Genomic DNA, 20,643 nt, shown 5'->3' on the forward strand with positions numbered 1-20,643 from the left:
AATAAAGTATTTTGCTTGAGAATTGTTGGAGACACTCAAGGGTCCCCAACACTTTTGACTTCTAAACGAGGAGAGTATGTACTCTTTTAATGTTTACTCAATTGACAAACCTCACAATGAAATTCTGACCTTACTTTAAGAGAACGAAAGATATAATGAAGAGACTGTGCAGATGGATGTCCCAACTGATTGTGTCATAACCATGTCTCATTTTCAGTAGTGGAAACCATATTCATTTTTGGCACGTCCAAGTAGTAAAGCCCCTTGTTCATGGCCTCCACCAATCACCTACTTCGTTATAAGATCCTGAAAGATACGTGAAGTGGGTGAGAAGGTAATAGAGCAATTAAAATATTTTTTCAGCTGACTAACAGATAAGAAATTCAAAGGGAAAGTAGGAACGAAAAGAATATCAGTGAGTGAAAGTGATGGTGTGACAGAAGTGGAACCTTTCCCTTAGACTTTGGTCTGAGAACCATCAGCTATGGCAACAAACTTGTGTGAAAGACTCAGAGATAGAGAAGGTTGCCAACTTGTGAGATATTTGTGGGTCCCACTTGATCTTCTAGACTTCTAACTCATTTCAGCTTGTACTTCTTAATTCCTTAACTCGTGCTTGCTTGGGTGAGAAATCTTCTTGGTGTCCCACTTCCTCATGGTGGGTCCCACATTGTAACATTGCTAAAAGCCATTGATGACCAATTTGTCACGTCAGACAAGGCATTAGCAAGCACCCTAATCATGAAGCTCTCATCCCTACGGCTCACCAGTATACGCGGTGCGCATGAGCACATCATACAAATGAGAGATATTACAGCTCAATTGAAGAAACTCGAGGTAGACATATCGGAATCTTTCCTAGTGCACTACATCCTTAATACCCTTCTGCACCAATATGGACTCTTCAAAATCTCATACAACACACAAAAGGATAAATGGTTAATGAATGAACTTTTGACCATGGGTGTTCAAGAGGAAGGGAGATTGGTGATGGAACAAGGAGAAAGTGCCATACAGGCAATGCATGGAAAGGGCATAGACGAAACCAAACTGAAAGGGAAGGGTAAAATACCCCCCCAGGCTGGTATTAAGAAAGATTCTGAGTGTTTCTTCTGTAAAATGAAGAGAAACATGAAGAAGGAATGCGTCAAGTTTCAGAAATGGCTTGTGGACAAAGGTAATCCAACCTCAGTTGTTTGTTATGAATCTAATATGGTTAATGTCAATATTAACACATGGTGGATTGATTCTGGATCAACAATCCACATCTCAAGTTCCTTACAGGGTTTGAAAAACCTAAGGAACCAGTGGGAAGTGAGCATAACATCTTATCAGGAGACAAGATGAGCTCACATGTGGAAGCTATAGGAACTTGCTATTTAAATTTAAGTAGTGGGATTATTTTAAAATTGGATAAGACCTTTTATGTTCCAAGTTTTTCTAGAAACTTGATTTCAGTTTATAAGCTTGTACCTTATGGATATTCCTTTAATTTTTCAGACTCATATTTCAGCTTGTTTTATAAGTTTGATTGTGTTGGGAATGTTATTTTGTCTGATGTTCTTGATCACATCAATTTACAAAACAATGCCACTTATGATTCAATACATGTTCACACTAGTAATAAAAGAGGTGTTATTAATGAGGATTCCTCTACATTGTGGCACCAGAGATTAGGTCATATCTCCATGGATAAATTTAATAGATTAGTAAATGAAGGGTACTTAATACTCTGGATTTTACTGATTTTGAAACTTGTGTAGACTGCATTAAGAGAAAGCAAACTAACAAGTCAAAGAAAGGTGCCAATAGAAGTTCAACCATATTAGAGATCGTACATACTGATATTTGTAGTCCAGACATGGACTCACATGGTCATAAATATTTCATCTCTTTTATAGATGATTACTCACGATACGTGTATCTCTACATGCTTTATAACAAGAATGAAGCATTAGATGCCTTTAAAATCTTTAAGGTTGAAGTAGAGACACAATGCAGTAAGGAAATTAAGATCATGAGATCAGATAGAGGTGGAGAATACTATGGTAGATACCCAAAGAATGGACAAGTACCTAGGCCATTCGCAAAGTTTCTTCAAGATCATGGGATTGTTGCCCAATATACCATGCCTAGTTCTCTGGATCAAAATGGTGTAGCAGAAAGAAGAAACCGAACATTATTAGGCATGGTTTGGAGTATGCTAAATAACTCCAATCTTCCTAGATCCTTGAGGGCTGAATCACTTAAGACGACAGTGTATATATTAAACCAAGTTCCAACCAAGGTTGTTCCTAAAATGCCATTTGAATTATGGAAAGGTTGGAAATCGAGTTTGCGACATCTGCGTTTGGGGAAGCCCGTCTGAAGTGAGAATTTATAATCCACAAGAGATGAAGCTGGACCCAATGACCATTAGTGGGTATTTCATTGGATATACTGAAAGGTCCAAAGGTTACAGATTTTATTGTCCATCTCACAGCACTAGGATTGTGGAATCAAGAAATTCAAAGGTTCTTGAAAATGACTTGATTAGTGGGAGCATCCAACTCGGAACATAGTTTCTGAGAAGGATCATTTAGAATTTCAACCTTCTACCTCAAGTGATAGATTGGTTATTGTTTACAACACCCCTCAAGTACAAACTAGTGTTGAACAACCAATCATTGAAGTTCCAGAAGATGCTGACGACATTCCAGTAGATCAGGTTGTTCAAGAGTTGCCAAACACTTTTGAACAACTAGTTGAACCACATACTTCTCAGGAATATGATGGTACAACATTAAGAAGATCTACTAAACTAAAGAGATCAGTAATTTTTTATGATTATGTTATGTATCTACGAGAATCTGACTACAATATTGGAGCCGAAAATGATCCCAAGATCTTTTCACAAGCCATGAGTGGCAAAGAATCAGAATTATGGTACAATGCCATGAAGGATGAGATGAATTCTATGAAGAGTAACGAAGTCTTGGATCTTGTTAAGCGGCCTAGTGGATTTAAAGTCATTGGATATAAATGGGTCTTTAAGAAAAAAAAGACTCATTAGGCAACATTGAGAGATACAAGGCAAGACTCGTTGTTAAGGGATTCACAGAGAAAGAAGGAATCGATTACACGAAAAAAATTTCTCCTGTATCTAAGAAAGATTCATGCGCATTATTTTGGCATTAGTAGCCTATTTTGACTTAGAGTTGCAACAAATGGATGTGAAAATGGCATTTCTTAGTGAAGATCTAGAGGAGGAAATTTACATGAAACAACTTGAAGGATTCCCCTTTAGTGATGATGAACAATTGGTTTGCAAGCTAAAAAAATCCATATATGGATTAAAATAAGCATTCTGCCAATGGTATTTGAAATTCCATAATGTAATTTCTTCATTCGATTTTGTAGAAAACATTATGGATCAATGTATATTCCAGAAGGTTAGTGGGAGTAAAATTTATTTTTTTCTTTTATATGTGGATGACATTTTGCTAGCGACCAATGACAAGGGTTTTCTGCATGAAGTGAAATAATTTCTCTTTAAAAATTTTGATATGAAGGATATGGGTGAGGCATCTTTTGTCATTGGCATTAGGATTCATAGAGACAAATTTAGAGGTATCTTAGTTTTGTCTTAGGAAACCTATATTAATAAAGCTTTAGAGAGATTTCAGATGAAGGATTGTTCACCAGGTGTAGCTCCCATTGTGAATGGAGATAGGTTCAATTTGAAACAATGCCCGTAGAACGACCTTGAAAGGGAACAAATAAAGGACATTGCATATGCTTCTACTGTCAGAAGCCTGATGTATGTTCAAGTCTACACAAGACCTGATATTGCATTTGCTGTTAGAATGTTGGGAAGATATCAGAGTAATCCAGGGTTAGACCACTGGAGAGCTGCAAAGAAAGTAATGAGGAACCTTCAAGGAACCAAAGACTACATGTTGATGTATAGACAGACGGACAATCTAGAAGTAATTGGTTATTCAGATTCTGACTTTTCTTGCTGTATTTATTCACGCAAATCAACATCAGGATACATTTTCTTGATGGCCAATGGAGCTATATCATGGAAGAATGTCAAACAGACTTTGACTGCTATGTCGACTATGGAAGTCAAGTTAGTTTCCTATTTTGAGGCTACTTCACATGGTGTGTGGCTTAAGAGTTTCATTTCTAGGCTTAGAATTATGTACTTTATCTCTAGGCCATTGAGAATGTATTACGAAAATTCAGCTGTTGTTTTTATGGCCAAGAACAATAATAGTGGAAGTCGAAGTAAACACATCGACATAAAGTATTTGGCCATAAGAGAACGTATTAAAGAAAAGAAAGTGGTCATCAACATGTAAGCACTGAATTAATGATAGTTGATCCTTTGACTAAGGAAATGCCACCGTTTAAATTCAAGGATCATGTCGTGAATATGGGACTTGGTTCCATTATGTAATTTTTCATTATATGAACAATGTTTTTTTAGTGAAATTCTTAATTATTGTGATGTTTTTCTCAAATTTATGTGCACCTTAATTTTGAGAAAAGTCATCTGTGTTGGACCAACAATAAACATAGGGTTTATTCATAATGTATAAGAAATAAATACTTTGTAATACATGGAAGGTAATACTCGTCATTAGAGGACCTATTGCCATGATTCATGTATTTATTACTTAAATTCAGATTATCAATGGGATTCAGATTACACTAGAAGTGTGGACCAAGTGGGAGAATGTTAACTGTTGCTTCCTTTCCATTTCGGAAACAATGGTTGGTCCAACTTCTATCATAGAGAACGTGGAGCAACTTCCCTTTTGTAAGTTATGACCCATGTCTCTCCCATCGACAATTACAGAAAGCCAATAAGCTTGATGGAAGCTTTGGCTTATAAATAACTTGTTTGATTCCCAATCTCGTTCACTGACTCAACCCTTCAGTTTACACCGTCACTGAATGTGATCAGAGAGCAAAAACACCAAACAAAAGCAGAGAACGGCAGTGCTTTTTACGGAATCTAATCGTTTGAAGGGAGGTAAGATTTTGGGCTTCAATTTACATTTTATTCAATGAATTTCATGCGGATAATTAGAAATTCATGTTAGATTACATAATCTTCTAATTAGAGTATTATCCTGGCTAGGGACTTCTCCACTAGGAACTATCATTGATGCTTGGCGATGGATTTTGGTCCTTTGACCTGTAAATGAATTTAAACTAGATTATAAACTTATGGAAGTATAATCTAGTTTAAAGCGGGTAGGAATATGCATTACATATAGCTCCTAGAGGAGACAATGAAAAACTAGACTGCTAAAGCACAAATGCAAAAATATTGGTCAAAGAGAATTTGGTGTCCCAATAGAAAAATGTTCCAATAGGAGCATTAGTCTAAATGGAAATGATTTCCCCATCATTTTGTCTTCTTGTATTAGCATAAACAATCCCTTAATGTTCTATTATATATTCAACTACTCAGGATCTGAAATTTCTTACCGGTGGCTTGTTAAAACTTAGGTCTGGGCTTTGCAAGATTGAAAAACAATCATGGTTGGAGGAAAGTCTAATCGTGCTAAGGTTGAATTTTCTAATGAGATGGATCGTTTGCTCAATAATGTTCCTGAAATTATAAGCTTCAGCGATTCGGCACAAAGCTTGGTTAGTCAAAGTGAGACCATTGATTCGACGTTCCCTGAATAACTTGGAAGGCGTATATGGAGATTTATGCATTCAAATTACAACATAATAAACAGGATTTGCTGGTTACAAATTTGGAGTTTCTTCCAGTGATTTTTTGGAACCTCAATTTTTTTTAATCAATCACATAATGGTTTCTTCATGCAACCTACAAGCAATTGTAAACAGGTGCAAATAGATTATCAGCTATGATAACTTGATAAACCAGTGAGCTTATTTCGATTATTTGGTTATGTATATATACTTCGAAATATATTGAAGGAGATTGTTTTTTCCTTCATACCTCAAGTGAGCTTCCACAATAACCTCGTCCCCCCTTTGTTCCACACATTGTTCACCTAAAAAGAGTTCATTAAAAGCAGGTAATATTTAACGCTAAAGCTTCAGTCAACATGTTGAAAACAACTTGACACTGCCTAGATAAGCAGCAAAGGACAAACCCATTATTGCTTGTTTCCTTCCTGTAGGAAAGGAAATTGTGAACTCTTATACTACGAAACCAAAAAGTAATAAAGATAGTTGTCCCAATATCCATTTTATTTTATTTTCTTTCGGATTAAAACGATAAACCAAATAAAACTTAGAATGTGACTATAAACGCAGCAGTCATTCTCCTCCATATTAGTCTTTCCCTTATCGCAAAAAAAAGTTTAGCAGTTCTCTCCATGGAGCGATTTATTTTCTAAAGTTGGCAGACCCATGACAAGGTTTCTAGCTAGCACCATTTTAATTGTGGGCATTGTTCAAAGGAAACAAATGTTTAGGAATGACCCATTTGCTATATAATTAAGAAAGTTTGAAGAATTGAAGGCTAGAGTCAAGTCAAGTAGAAACATCTCAAAAACTCTAAAAATTTGTGACAATAGTCAACCAACCTTCAATCCAAATGTACACAAGAGCTTTTGGAGTTTAAGGACAAAATCTTTCAAAATCATGTTTAACCGATGCGCATGAATAGCTAAAACTTTCTAAAACACCTTAAGATAAATTTTTATCACGCTTAGAAGTCATTTTAAAATACTGGCAATTGGCATGGTCCATCATACTACTAGTCATGATCGATTATCCAAGTGCAATTTCACAAACAATATAAAGCATGATAAACCAACCTAACTAGCTTAATCGATCATATAGTATCCTTCTAGAATGAGCTATAAAGCATGATCGATCATCTGTACAAGATTGATAAATCATACTAATTCCAGGCATAATAAACTATAAAACTAGATCGATCAAAGCAATAGCCTTGATCAATTGAATAGAAGTATGCTATAAAGGGACAAAGTTTGATCGATCATACCCCTTTACATGATCGATCATATTGCCTTCTGCACAACCAAGGATACAAAGCATGATCAATCAATCGGGTAGAATTGATCGATCAATTAGGATTTTTTGAAAGGCATGAAAATGAAAAGAATATTGGTAAGGGTCCTTATCTTCCTTAAAAGTGCAAGGAAGAGTTGAAAGACAAAGGTGAAATAGGTTGGAATAAGAGAGAAGGGAAGAAGAGAGAAATAAAGAAGGAAAAAGAGGGAGATAAAGAGGAAGGTACAAGCAAAAGAGAAAAGACAGGAGGACAAAAGACATCAGAGTTTCTAGGCAACAAATTTAAGACAGGAAAGAGAGGCAAGAAAGATTTTAAAAAAAGGTTTCTTTGAGTTTTCCTTCAAGCAACACCCTTGTTTATATTTTTTTTCAATGTATTATTTGGGAAACTCCTCAATCATTTAGGATTCCCTAATTACATAATTTAAGGAGAGATAGTAGGAGATTGAGCAACTATATCAATCTAAGAGATATTTTAGAAATTTAAAAGATTACATCAATCAAAGGAAAAATTTTTCTATTCTAACAAGATTCAATCTTCTTCAAGAGAGGCAAATTTGACTCCAACTTTGACCAGCCCCTTGAGGAACAAATTTACTTTTTTACTCTTGAGCTCCTTTTTTTCTAGAAGATGACACTACTTTTCTTATGTAGATCGATGCTATAATTGATCAACAAGCCTAAGGAGTCATAAAAATATAGTCGTTACACTTGATTGATCAATCATAGCTTTCTAGTGATCAATTAATATGGTTTAAAAGTTTTTGCAAATGGATAGATAACGGCTAGTTTGTGTTGTGTGATTGCTTGTTTTATTATTTGCATTAATCTGCATTAAACACTAAAATTTTATTTTGTATATCTCAATTGATCCCCTATTGAGAACCCACTTGGACCAATAATTATGTAATATTGCAATTGTTCCTCCCTGCCATATTTTGTGCCAATTATTTGCCAAAGAACATGATGACTTTGAGTTGTGCTTGGAGATGCTAAGGGTTGACGACTTGAACAAGTTATAGACTGCCTTTTATATGATATTATGTCAATTGTAACAAAATTGTCTGCCTACATTATTTGATGTTATGATGCTAGTGCCTACATTATTTGATGTTATGATGCCTCTAGTAGTTGACCTTGCACAAAAGATATTGTTGTGTGGTCTATTGTAATATCCATAGATGTACCTAATAAAAAGGCAATTGACAGTTCTTTATCTTATAGTTTATGTGTCATATTGTTGTCATATTTGTCCTAACTTGTTTAATTCAACTAGGTTTCTACGCATGTTAAAAACACATACAAACAAAGTTTGACCTAAAGGTTCCTTCACTGAAGTATATATTAATAGTGAAGCATTAACTTTATATTTAATATACTTGGATGTGGTGGAAAATAGATTCTATTGGCCCCATCAAAATTATAATAGGGATCTTAGGTGTGTGAAAGAAAAAAAATGTCAGTTTTCTGATACAAAACATGCTGGCAGGATGGTAATAGAGACTTAAGACAATGTCAATCAAATATAAGAAGATGATTGGGGTTGTAGTATCTAACTACAAAGAGATAAAAAAATATCTCTTGTAAGCAAATTACCTCAATCTTGGAACTTTTATATGTGTGTTGGGTTTTATTCATAATGAGTAATTATTATTGTAACATATGTATTGAAAAAAGAAAATAGACAACTTCTTGCTCGCGGGGGAATGCTAGACATGGATAGATGACACAAGGAAATGTTTGTTGAATGTTAAAAAATAATGCTAGTTGTATACTAACCCTAAATTATAAAATGTAAAAGATAGTTTTGTTGTCTGTGATTATTATGATAGATGTGGACAGACTGTGATTATTATAATAGATGTGGACAGAAGATACAAGGCACTATTTGTTGAATGGTTAAAAAATAAGGTTAGTTGTATATTGATCCTAAGATATAAAATATAAAGATAGTTTTGTTGTGTGTGATTATTGTGATCCCATCTTCTTATTATTTTTTCCAACACAAGTTAAAACATTAAAATTTTAAGGATATCTTAATAGGCACAGTGATACTTATAGCCTTAGTTTTGGCCCCATTGGTCATCATAGTTTCTCAAATTACATCATAAACAACAAGTTTTGGAGCACACCGATGAACTCAAAACAACGATGTTGTGGTCAGGGGGTACTATAAAGATAATGGTTTTTGCTATTATGAGATGGTGACTAAGATAATAGAGTTGATTTACTTGTAAAATAATTTTGTATATATGTTCAAAAGTAAATACTTTGATTTAAGTAACAAAGGATGCCATCAAGATAGATGAGTTGTTCACCAACATCAAGATGTCTCGCACATGGTGCATCGATGACCCTTGTGTATTGACATGTCAAGTGGAATAAGCGTTTTAAAATTTTGATCTTAAACATGGTGGTCTATAGCATGTTGTATAAATGGTGGTAAATCCAAATGAGTGTGATGTTTTGGAGCAACAAAATACCACCATTGAAGAAAATAAGCTCACTGGTAGAACTTGTCTTTTGGATGGCTTCATAGTGTCCAACAAGATGATTACAAAGTAGTGTTTATCAAGACTATTATTTCCCTTAAGCTTACATCAATGCTATTTTTGGGGAGCAACCACTCGAGTGCTAGCAGAACAACTAAGTCATAATTTTATTTTTGAGAAAGATGATCCGGGGTAGGAAAACTGGGATTTAGAAGAAGAAGAAGAAGATAAAGAGGATGAAGAGGGAGATGAAGCCAAAGAAGAAAATGACAAATAAGAAGAAGATGAGGATAAAGAAGAAGAAAGCAAACATGATGAGGATTAATTTGAGGATGACCTATACTAGATGTACATGTAAAATTACAATAATTAATCTTAATAATAGGCAATTTAGACCATATGTGTTTTGGTTTTATTTAATGCTCAATCTAATTAAATTAATCAATTGTGTGATCTACCAGCATATTATCTAGATGGACACACCTTCAATCTTAGCCATTAGATCAGTCTCTATAGCAACTCTACTAACAGCAGCCTGAGTCATGGTTGTTGGAGCCAAATTTACCCCATCACTCGTAGGCAGAGACATGTATCCACCTAAGCCATGATAGTAGTGTTGAGAGCCCTAATGGTGCACGTCTCTCAAGTAGTGGTTGCTTTTGTAACATCCACTTTGTTAATTAGAGTAAGTTTTTCATCTTATTTGTACAAATTAATGGTCGTATATTTGTTATAAATACTTGTTCATTGGAGCTTCCACATCCTGACCATCTACACTACAACCCTCATAGAGTCAAGGGCCTGACCCTTATAGGGGTTTGGCCAATGTGAAGGCCATTAGGAACAAGGAGGGGGGTGGGGTGGTGGTAAGCAATGAAAAAATAAATCAATCACCGCAATAACACGAAATATTTTTGTTAGCTATGTTTTCCTATTGTTATTCACAGTCCAAGAACCCGTGCTTGGGAAATTTTACTAATCTTAGCTCTATTAGCTGGAATTCTACCTAAAAGAGGTTTTGGTTCACTTTTAAGACAAATGTGATTCAAATATGCGATTACAAATTAATCTCCCTTGAGATTAGCTACATTCTAATTCTAGAAAACCTTTCTATCAAGATTCTTAAGGTTCTAAATAAACCTATCAAGAAAAGAATAAAAATACAAAAGTAAAGAAAAAATTAAACCCTTTATAGACTTGGAGAGACAACCTTCTCCCTTCGAATGTCCAAGCCTCCAACTTTGATGCACAATGTGGATGATTTTGGAGCTTGACTAGATGAATTCAAGGAGTAGGTTTTGAGAGGAGTGTACAGGATTTGCACAGAATGTTTTTTCCTTTTCAAAAATGAACTTAGGAGAGGATTTGCAAGATTGAGAAATTTGAATGTTGTAGGTATGTTAACAAATGCTCATTAACTTCTCAGAATAATATTTGGTGGGGTATTGATCAATAACCCAACTTAGCAATTATTTTCCTATTTTTAAAATGGTCACTTTACAATGATTGGTTAGTGTAAGGTATTGATCAATCAATCGTTTGTAATGGCTATATTTTTGATAGAAAATGGCTTATTGTTCGAAAGTATGATCGATCAATATTCTTTCATTGAATTTGACAAGTTAAGTTGAACGATCAATGTCCAATGAATGATCAATCAATCAAAATTTCTATTGGTAGTGCATTGTAAGTATGATCAATCAATGGTTTTCCTATGATCTATCATGTTATATGTCCCTGGTTGGCAAGCTTCTGTATGATCGATCAATGTCAAGTGGTTGATCTATCATTCTTCATAATTTTGCATTGCCTAGACATCATTGATTGATCCCTCCATAGGGAATTAGCAATCATGCTTTATAACTCAGTTTAGCCATGTTTTGGTTGATCGATTAACCACCCTTGATTTATCGATCATGCGTTATATTTTTGTCCTGTACACATTCTGGTTGATCAATCATTTACAGATGTTGATCGGTCAATCTAGTGTTAGATCTCTAAATGTGTTTTCAAAGTATGATTGAAATTGACCGTCACTGATTTTAATATGTTTAAAATACATGTATGTAAACTGCAATTTTGACCTAAGGCTCCAAAAAATTTTCATTGTACCTCAAGTTTGAAGATCTGGTATTGCTCTGTTACATAGACTGAGTTTTTGTGACTTTCCAAGACTTCTTGAACTCTAGTCTTCAATTCTTTGCTTCTTCTTTAAGAGGGTGTTGTGTCAAGATGACTTCAACATAGTAGTGTAGTTTGAGGTCTTTGAAAAAAATTTGTCGGTTCTTTGTGTAGACCTTGATTTGTGTGTCTATTAAAAGAATTGCATCTAAAATACTAGAATTGCTAATGTTAGATTACTTACGCTTTGTTATCATCGAAATCAACATGAGTGTCAATGCTCTATCAACAGAGATCAGCGCTCCATCATGCACAAATGCCATTTACAATGTAGTGAATTCACCAACTTCATCAGTGCACTTCTTAGGAAACATGCACCAAAGAGGGTGGTGAAATTTAAGTCTTACAAGGATGAAGATTTTTCCAACATGTTTGACATGATCCAAGTAACATCACTTTATTTATGTTACCTCATTAATTACTTATACTTTGTTTAATGTATAGTGTCATACATAATTAATCTCGTGTTGTTTTGTTCATCTTATGTAAGATGAACTCACAATCAATTGTTATAATGATGAGTCTTTTAGGATTTGAGAACAGGCAATCCAACATCCATTTATAGAATGTTCCTTAGATGATTGATATTGGATACGCCAAAAAGTCTTCAATTATGATAATTATCAGATATTTTATTTATTTTTTGTATTTATAATACTAGTAGTTTTTTTTGTACATTTGTAAGAGTTATGTCCTTTTGTTTTTTCCTAAATGTAGCGGAGATCTAAGAATAACTCTAGAAATACTTAGAAATAAAAAATCCAGCATGCATGTGGTCAAAGTCATTCGTTCATGCACACCATAAGATGACATCTAAAATATTATTGACATTTTTTTCGTACGCTATGTTTGTAGGGTGAGGCCAACAAAGTTGATTTATTTAAGATCACCCACTCCAGATAGGCTAGTGGATGGGCATATGAGGAGACTAGAGTTGCCTATGCTAATTTTTATATTTTATTTAATTTTAAAATAAATTTAAATAAATTAATAATTACTATATAAAACTTTAACAGAAATAGATGGACAGTTTATTCCAAGAGGTCAAAGTTACAGGTGTAGAGTCTAACTATAGTGCTATACATGATTAAGTGATGAGTATTCGGGTTGCTTATTAGAAAGGAATGGGTCTTTGTGTGCCCCCTTCCTACAACTCGGAGTTCAAGAGCTGCCATTGCAGCCCAAGCAACTCACTTAGAGAAGATTGCATAGACAAGGGAGGTAGTTATGCAATAGCCACAACAGTTAGCATAGTAGTCACAACAATTAGCATATCAGAAACAATATGTAGTAGAGTAATAAACTATTTTGAGTAGGTTTGACGCCCAAATGACTCAAATGATGGGTTTGTTGGCTTCTCGTGGCATCATCTTCACAACACCAAGACAACTCTAGCTCCTTGCACCTTCTCCCTTCATCATAACAGGCTTTTTATATGTATCTTTTTTATATATATGTTTATATTTACAACATATTTTTAATTTAAAAGTTTAAAATTTTGACATTATTTTTTGAAAACATATATTTTTATACTCAACAATATAAATATAAGTTCGATTTCGTTTTTCTAATTTTTATTTTTTATATATTATTTTATTATTTTCTAAATTGGTATATAAAAAATAAAAAGATAATAAAAATTAAACAAATCTCTATAAAATAATCTTGTTGAGAATGTCAAAGTGGTTCCGTCCACTCTTGTAGGCAATAGCTTTCTACACCTAATAGATCGATCTGTTGGGTAGTATTGGCTAGGCGCTGTCATGGTATCAGAGCTAGGCACGCCATGTCCCGTATTCGAATCCCATGAGAGGCGGTCAAGAATGGGCGGGGTGAATGTCAGAGTGGTTTCGTCCAATCTTGTAGGCAGTAGCTTTCCGCACCTAATAGATCAGTCTGTTGGGTTGTATTGGCTAGCCGCTGTCAGAGAATTCTTTTATAGAGAATTAATTTTAAAGTACTTAAAAATAATCCTTAAAGAAATAATTTCACCAAGAACCATTTTTAAATATTTTTAAAAAATTATTGACAAAATAATTTAACTAAGAATTAATTTGAGAAATAATGTAAAATAATTAAAATAATAATTGGAAAAATTATTTCATCGAGAATTAATTTCTAGCTGAAAAATGGTTTGTTACTTTTGATGAAATTTATTTTTTACTGATAATATATATTAATGGTTATTTCTAGCTAATTTGTTTAGTGAAAAAGTCCATCAACTTTAGGTAGCAAAAAATATGATTTTTAAGTATTTTTTTCTACAAGAAAAATTATTTTTCGTATAATGGGATTACTTAGAGAGAATTGTTTAAGGACAGAGAGAGGAGGCTTACACAGACTAAATTTAGAAAATAGAGTGTCACGAAAGATAGGCTGAGAGCTAAGCAACCAATCAAACTATAATAGATTGTTGTTGATTGAACTGAGCCATGATTTTGTATTGATTTAGAGTAGTATTTATATACAATTTAACAACAAGAATCACCTAAACAGAAGGGTGATTTAGAGGAGTCAGTGGAGTTCTATTCTTATGGACGACTCAACTGATTAGTTGATAATCAACTGCTACATGTTTCATTATGAAGTGAAATACGGGATTGGAGCTTAACTGAATGACACCAATATTATCACAATAGACATTAGGAGAAGACTTCAAAGCCACAACAAGTTCAATAAGTAGAGAGCACACCCACCGAAGTTCAACAACAGTAGCAGCAATTGATTGATACTCAACCTCAGTAGATGAATGAGCAACAATGTGTTGTTTCTTTGAACTCCAGGAAATGAGATAACGTTTAAGATTGGTAATGTAGGCACTAATGGAAGAGTAATCATCTTTATTGCCTGCCTAATTGGCATCCGAGATCCCATAAAGAGATATATAGGAGACTTACGTTGTAGAAGAAGCCCTTTATCTAATGTGGCACATAAATACCATAAAATTTGTTTAACAAGTACCCAATGCTCTCCAGTCAATTGATGCATAAACTGAGACATCTTATTGATATCAAAGGAAATATAAGGACAGTGAGAGAGATATATTGAAGGTGCCAACTACTTCATGAAATTGAGATGGGTCAGAAAGAGGAGAGCATGAGGTCATGGTGAGTTATGAAGAGTTCATCAGCTATGGTGTGAGAATAGGTTTAGCATCTTCCATATGAGTCCTTTTGAGAAGGTCTTAGATGTATGTGCAATATGCCATTACGATGCAAAGCAACCTCAACTCCAAGGAAGTAACAAAGAGAGCCAAGATCTTTAAGAGAGAAATGTTAGGCGAAGCAATCAACAACTTGAGAAATAAGGTCATCGCTATTACTAGTAATAATAATATCATTGACATATACCAGTAGAAATAGAACATGCTTGACAATATTGAGAATAAAAAGGGAAGTATCAGAGTGAGAATTCTTGAAACCTGAGCTCACAAGAAATTGATGCAGTTCATGAAACCAAGCCCGTGGAGCCTGTTTGAGACCATAAATAGCTTTATGAAGTTTGCAGACATAAGTTGGATGATTTGAATCAACAAAGCCCGAAGGTTGTGCCATACAAACATTTTATGAGAACTGGACTTGAAGAAAGGCATTTTTGATATTAACTTGACGAAGGGACCAATCATTGTAAACTGCAATACTAAGTGCAAGTCTCACGGTGGTGAGCTCAGTAATTGGGATAAAAGTCTCATGGTAATCCACACCTGGTCATTGATGAAATCCTTTGGCCACAAGATGAGCTTTAAATATACCAATAGACCCATTAGAGTGTTTTTTTTTCAAAAACTCCATTTACAACCAACAAGATTAGTGATACTATCAGGAGGAACTAGCTCCCACGTCCCATTACGAGCAAGAACATCAAATTCTTTAGACATAGTTTAACGCTAGTTATGATTTTTGAGGGTTTGAGTCATGGAAGAATGTCCAGAGACAGGTTGGGATGTTAGGTGTGTGTGAAGGTTGAGTTTTTGAATTGTTTTTCGGATATTGTTTTTGGTTCGAGTGGTCATGCGATGTTGGGTGAGTTTTTGGGTGGTAGATTGTGTTTCGATGGATGGATGGATAGCATATGGTGATGATTGGATGGGTCGTGGTTGTTGCTCAGTTTCTATTTGATGTGTTGGTATCTTAGAGGTTTGTGAATTATCATCAAAAGGAGTCATTTCTTGGGGGCATCCTTGACTTTTATTGCAAAGACATGCATTACATGAAAAATCTATTGGCATAGGAGTAGAAAATTTTAAATGATAACTAGAAAGAATGTGTTTCAGAATGGGAAGAGCTAAATGACCTAATAGATGATGTCAATTGGTTAATGTGGTTTTGACTTGAGAGAAGGAAAGAATTGGAGAAGACAAATTTACTAGCCAGTCATTCATACACTCCATCTTTGGTGTTGCCCATCATACAAATTGCCCCAATGCAAAGATCTTTCACATGAAAGAAAGATGGTGAAAATTCAACAAAAGCATTATTAGTAGTTCAAAATTGAGAGATATAAATTAAGTTTTTGCATGGTTGGTATGCAAAGGACATCATTCAAATTAAAGGTAATAGTGGGAGTTAGAAGAGATATAGAATCAGCGAGGTTGATGGAGAGACCAATGCCATTGCTAACCACATAGAATCAGCATCATAAGAACCAATAAAGTGTACATAAGGAGATAAGTTTCTCATGTCTATTGTGACATGGTGAGATGCTCCACTATCAAGTAACCAAGCCAGATTGTTGGAGGTGACATTTGCAGCATAATGAGCTCATGGTTGCTAGGGTGATACCGAAGTATGAGGTGGTGGAAATCCTTTGTTGGTTGACTGAATTGGTACAAGTTGAAATGATGGACATTACTTAGCCAAGTGCCATTGGATACCACAAATTTAACAAAGCCCCAAATATGAATGGGGTCGAGGTCTGTAACTTGGAGCACCTGAGTTGGTAGCCAAGGTTGGTCTGCTAGGGTTGTTAGGCGATGGGCGCCAGCTGATGTAGAATTTTAGTTACATCGACTTTTATACCTCGCAAGCGTACAAATCGTTCATGTAATCTAGCAGTAAGCGAGGATCATATCCACAGAGAGGATTGAATTTTGTGTATTCTTCAGTCAACTAGCCTAACCAAATATGATGAATTAATATGAACTAAACACTAATTATATCCTAAATTATCAAGCAATAATTTAATTAACTACTTGCACAACAGGAAACGTCAACTCTGGATTTTACCGTGATTCGTGCCTCTCTCGAGCACCACGTAACCACGAATCCGGATTCTCAATCCTTGCGTCTAGCCCCTCTCGGGCGCCTAGAGTTAATGACAAAGATCGGATTACAATAGAATGCAGAGAATTAATTTCCTATTGTGATGATGCTAAAATTATCAACTCTGGATTTTACCGTGATTCGTGCCTCTCTCGAGCGCCACGTAACCACGAATCCAAATTCTCAATCCTTGCGTCTAGCCCTTCTCGGGCGCCTAGAGTTAAAGACAGAAATCGGATTAAAATACCAAAATCCAACCTCAATTATAATCTTACCCTAATTAGCTAATTTAATCAAATATCAAGAAAACAAATCTTAAATAAACCTTAATTATCAAATCAGATTCAATTAACATTCAAAACCTAAGTTCAAACCATATAAAAACTAAATTCAATAATGACGAATTACTCCCCTTCTTCCTCCTCTCGCTCGGGCAGCAACTCGTTCTCACGGGTGCTGCAATTTCCCGAAATCAATGGCTTCAGGTTGGCAAGAGTGAGTGGCCGGAGGTAGAGACGACGCCGACGACGAAGGTTGGAAGCCGACGGACGGAGGGAACGTCCGGCGAAGAGTGAAACAAAGCTGACGTTCTCTAACCGGCTCTCTCGAGTCTCGGTTGGAATCGGAATAGCTCCGGGACTGGTCAAAAATACGTAACCGACGCCGGAGGATAGTCAAAAAGCAGAAGTGGCACCGGAGAAGCCCTCTCGGATCTCTTCTCGGCCTGCCGAGCGACTATTGTCGAACTCACCTCGACGGAGACTCTCTCAAGCTCTCCTCGGGTTTGTTCTCGGTTGCTGGACGGCAATGGACGGCGGTGGACGACGGTAGCGCGGCGAAAGGTATTGGCCCGGCGAACGGCGGTGGGGAACTCCTCTCGGGTCCTCCCCTTTTTCGGTCGACGGTGCTCCTCTGTTTTTCGATACTCTGTTTCTGTTTTCCTTTCACGCTCCCCTCTCGGGTTTTCCCTCTCGGGTCCCCTTTCAACCCCCTCTTTCGACGCCCCCCTTTTGCTTTAAATACCATCTTGTTTATTTTAAAACGATTTGACCTAAAAATCATCTCCATTTCACTAAGGGCATTTTGGTAAATATCTCCTTCTCCACCATAATTCTCCTGAAATTCCATAATTAAATCTATAAAAAGCATTTCAGGAAGAAATAAACCTTAAAAACAATGAAATATAATTCAGGAGAGAAAAATATGCAATATCGACAGTGATTAATGCCAAATTCAATAAATGCTCATTTCATTTGAAAACCGATAAATAACCACCTATAACACAATTATAAAGGTTATTCTATTATAATTAACTTAGTTTTCATGTCAGAATATAGCATCTATCACACCCCCAAACCTAAATCTTTGCTAGTCCCTAGCAAAACAACAATCGAACCAAAATTAAGCCTAGGAAAACAAAATGCCACTTTCGTAGGGAGCACGATTGCATTTAGCGCATGCAACAAGCCGTTAAACCCCTACTTTGTAGTAGTGGACGAGTTATGTCTCGTGAGGGTTTGCATGGAATTTACCCACAAAATTCATCTAAATCAATAATATAAAAAGAAAAAATGAAGAACATTTACTCCTCATTAGCATATGACTAACACTTAGTATCGTAAAATATCTGAAAATCATATGAGATCTTGCGAAATTTGAAAACCTGTGTAAAATATAGTCTATTATCAATCCAAATACACTCATTGTTACTCCACTTGAACCAATGTGACCCATAAACTATTACTTCAACAGAACAAAGAGGCAACAAGTAACAATAAAATCCTGGTCACATCACAATTAAGAGAAAATAGTAGAGTAAGCCTGTTGTCTAACAATCTCACAGAAGAAATATACCAATTTCAGTCTTGACGTGCAACTTCTTTCAAATAATTCATCATCAAAGTTAAGGAAACTCATTGCTTCCAGATTTAAAACCATTTTATGCTATTACCAGCGTACTTTTGCTATTACCAGCGTAATTTATTTTTTTGTTTCACTGAATACTTTTGGTATTACCACCATTTTGTATTCGTCTTCACTGCACATGCACTTATTTTTAAGTAACCGACTGTTCCAGTGCATGTCCCTGGGTTTACCCAGGCTGTTTCTGAAGTTATCTGTCTTTTGAAAGCAAGAGCATTTCCATTTGCATTCATACGTTACAACAAGAAATTTCACTGAGGTATGAAAAAGATTGAGTTCAAACAGGCATACAAGACTATTCAGACTAACATGATCAACACTAGATTTACATGTTCTCTTTTGCAACTAAGTGCCAAGTCTAATGCAATAGTAAGTAAGTTATCCCACTGAATTCTCATGAATCACAACAAATGATATCAGATTTCTAATAGGCATATTCTACACAAATTTATGAAAATTTTTGAAACACATTTGAACAACTTATTTTAACTCTACTAATGTTAACCACATACTAAGAGGAGTAATTTGAAAACCGGGAACAGAAATCAAAAGAAAATTATTGCTAAGACATAAAAGAGTCGTTCCCCCCCCCCCCCCCCCCCCAAACCTAAACCTGACATTGTCCTCAATGGGGAAAAGTTAAAACATTATAACGACTACAAAAATAAATAAATAAAAAATAAAAAATAAATAAAATAACAACTTAGCTAGTTATACTCCAACAGGGTGAGGGTTAAGCTCCCTCAGGGCTCCTAAATCCATAGGTGGGACCATATGTGTTTGGTCATCAACAATAATACCGAAAAGTCAATAAAGACCCCCAGGAATGATACATAGTCTCCCTCGAAGAAGGTTTACTCGTATCAGCCGTACCCGTAGGTAATCATCCGTAGATGAAACCGCTATCCCACATCACACTTTGAAGAAATCTCCGTGTGACTGGCCACTGAAGGCAGCAGGAATCACGCGCTGAACACAAGTCCTTAAGTTACTCACCATAAGGTTTTCATTCAATACTTCAAGATCGAACTGGTCAATCCCAGAACGGTTGTTTGAGTACAGATCTCTCAAACTAGGGACCAAAAGTCTGGACTACCAGAACCATTTATGCTCTCAACCGGCAAATAAGAATAAATAAACCAAAAAATAAAAATAAAAATAAAAATAAAAATAAAAATAAAAAAAATAAAATAAAATTGTAATATACAAAGGGATAGAAACGTGGGGATTGCCCACAATGTGCTAAGTTTATAGTCGTAAGCAAGACTCTGACGCATTCAAGATGAAATGACAGGTTCCTCCAAGAAAATCACCATCACCTCCTCCGGTGTGGGGATATTCTCAAGATACGGTTTGAGCCTCTGACCGTTAACTTTGAAGATCGACCCGTCTCCGTGATTGCGGATCTCAATAGCGCCATGAGAAACACCTGTGTGACCTCAAATGGACCGGACCACCTAGATCTTAGCTTCCCTATTGCAGGTAACTGTAATGGTTCACCCTGATTGGCCATGGTAGCTCCTACTTTGACTTCGGGTGTTTTCCTACAAATCTGTTCTACCTCTTCAACAAAGGGAGCTAATGGTCCCCCTAGGGAATGGCGCCCGTGCATAAAAACACAAAAAGAAACAAAACGAACTATCAAATTAAGCTAACAAACTCACTACTAAAAATATGAACTAACTAGAAGAAATAAAAATAATTCCATAAAAAATCACCAAGTTAAAAAAAATAAAATAAAATAAAATAAAATAAAATAAAAATAAATCTAA

General features: G+C 35.4%; 1 protein-coding gene across 1 annotated transcript; it reads left to right on the forward strand.

Moving 5' to 3' along the window:
* The first annotated feature begins 960 nt into the window (after nucleotides 1-960).
* LOC137952631 (uncharacterized) lies at nucleotides 961-4,346 on the forward strand. The gene is made up of 4 exons (XM_068799700.1): nucleotides 961-1,177; nucleotides 1,764-2,191; nucleotides 2,537-3,025; nucleotides 3,738-4,346. The coding sequence occupies exons 1-4, from the start codon at nucleotides 961-963 to the stop codon at nucleotides 4,344-4,346; spliced, it is 1,743 nt and encodes a 580-aa protein (XP_068655801.1).
* The last annotated feature ends 16,297 nt before the right edge of the window (nucleotides 4,347-20,643 follow it).

This window comes from Aristolochia californica, unplaced genomic scaffold (assembly GCF_029961685.1).
Source record: "Aristolochia californica isolate CCGP_79_NKW_82.1479 unplaced genomic scaffold, dmAriCali1.0.hap1 SCAF_16, whole genome shotgun sequence".
In the NCBI taxonomy this organism is placed as follows: Eukaryota; Viridiplantae; Streptophyta; class Magnoliopsida; order Piperales; family Aristolochiaceae; genus Aristolochia; species Aristolochia californica.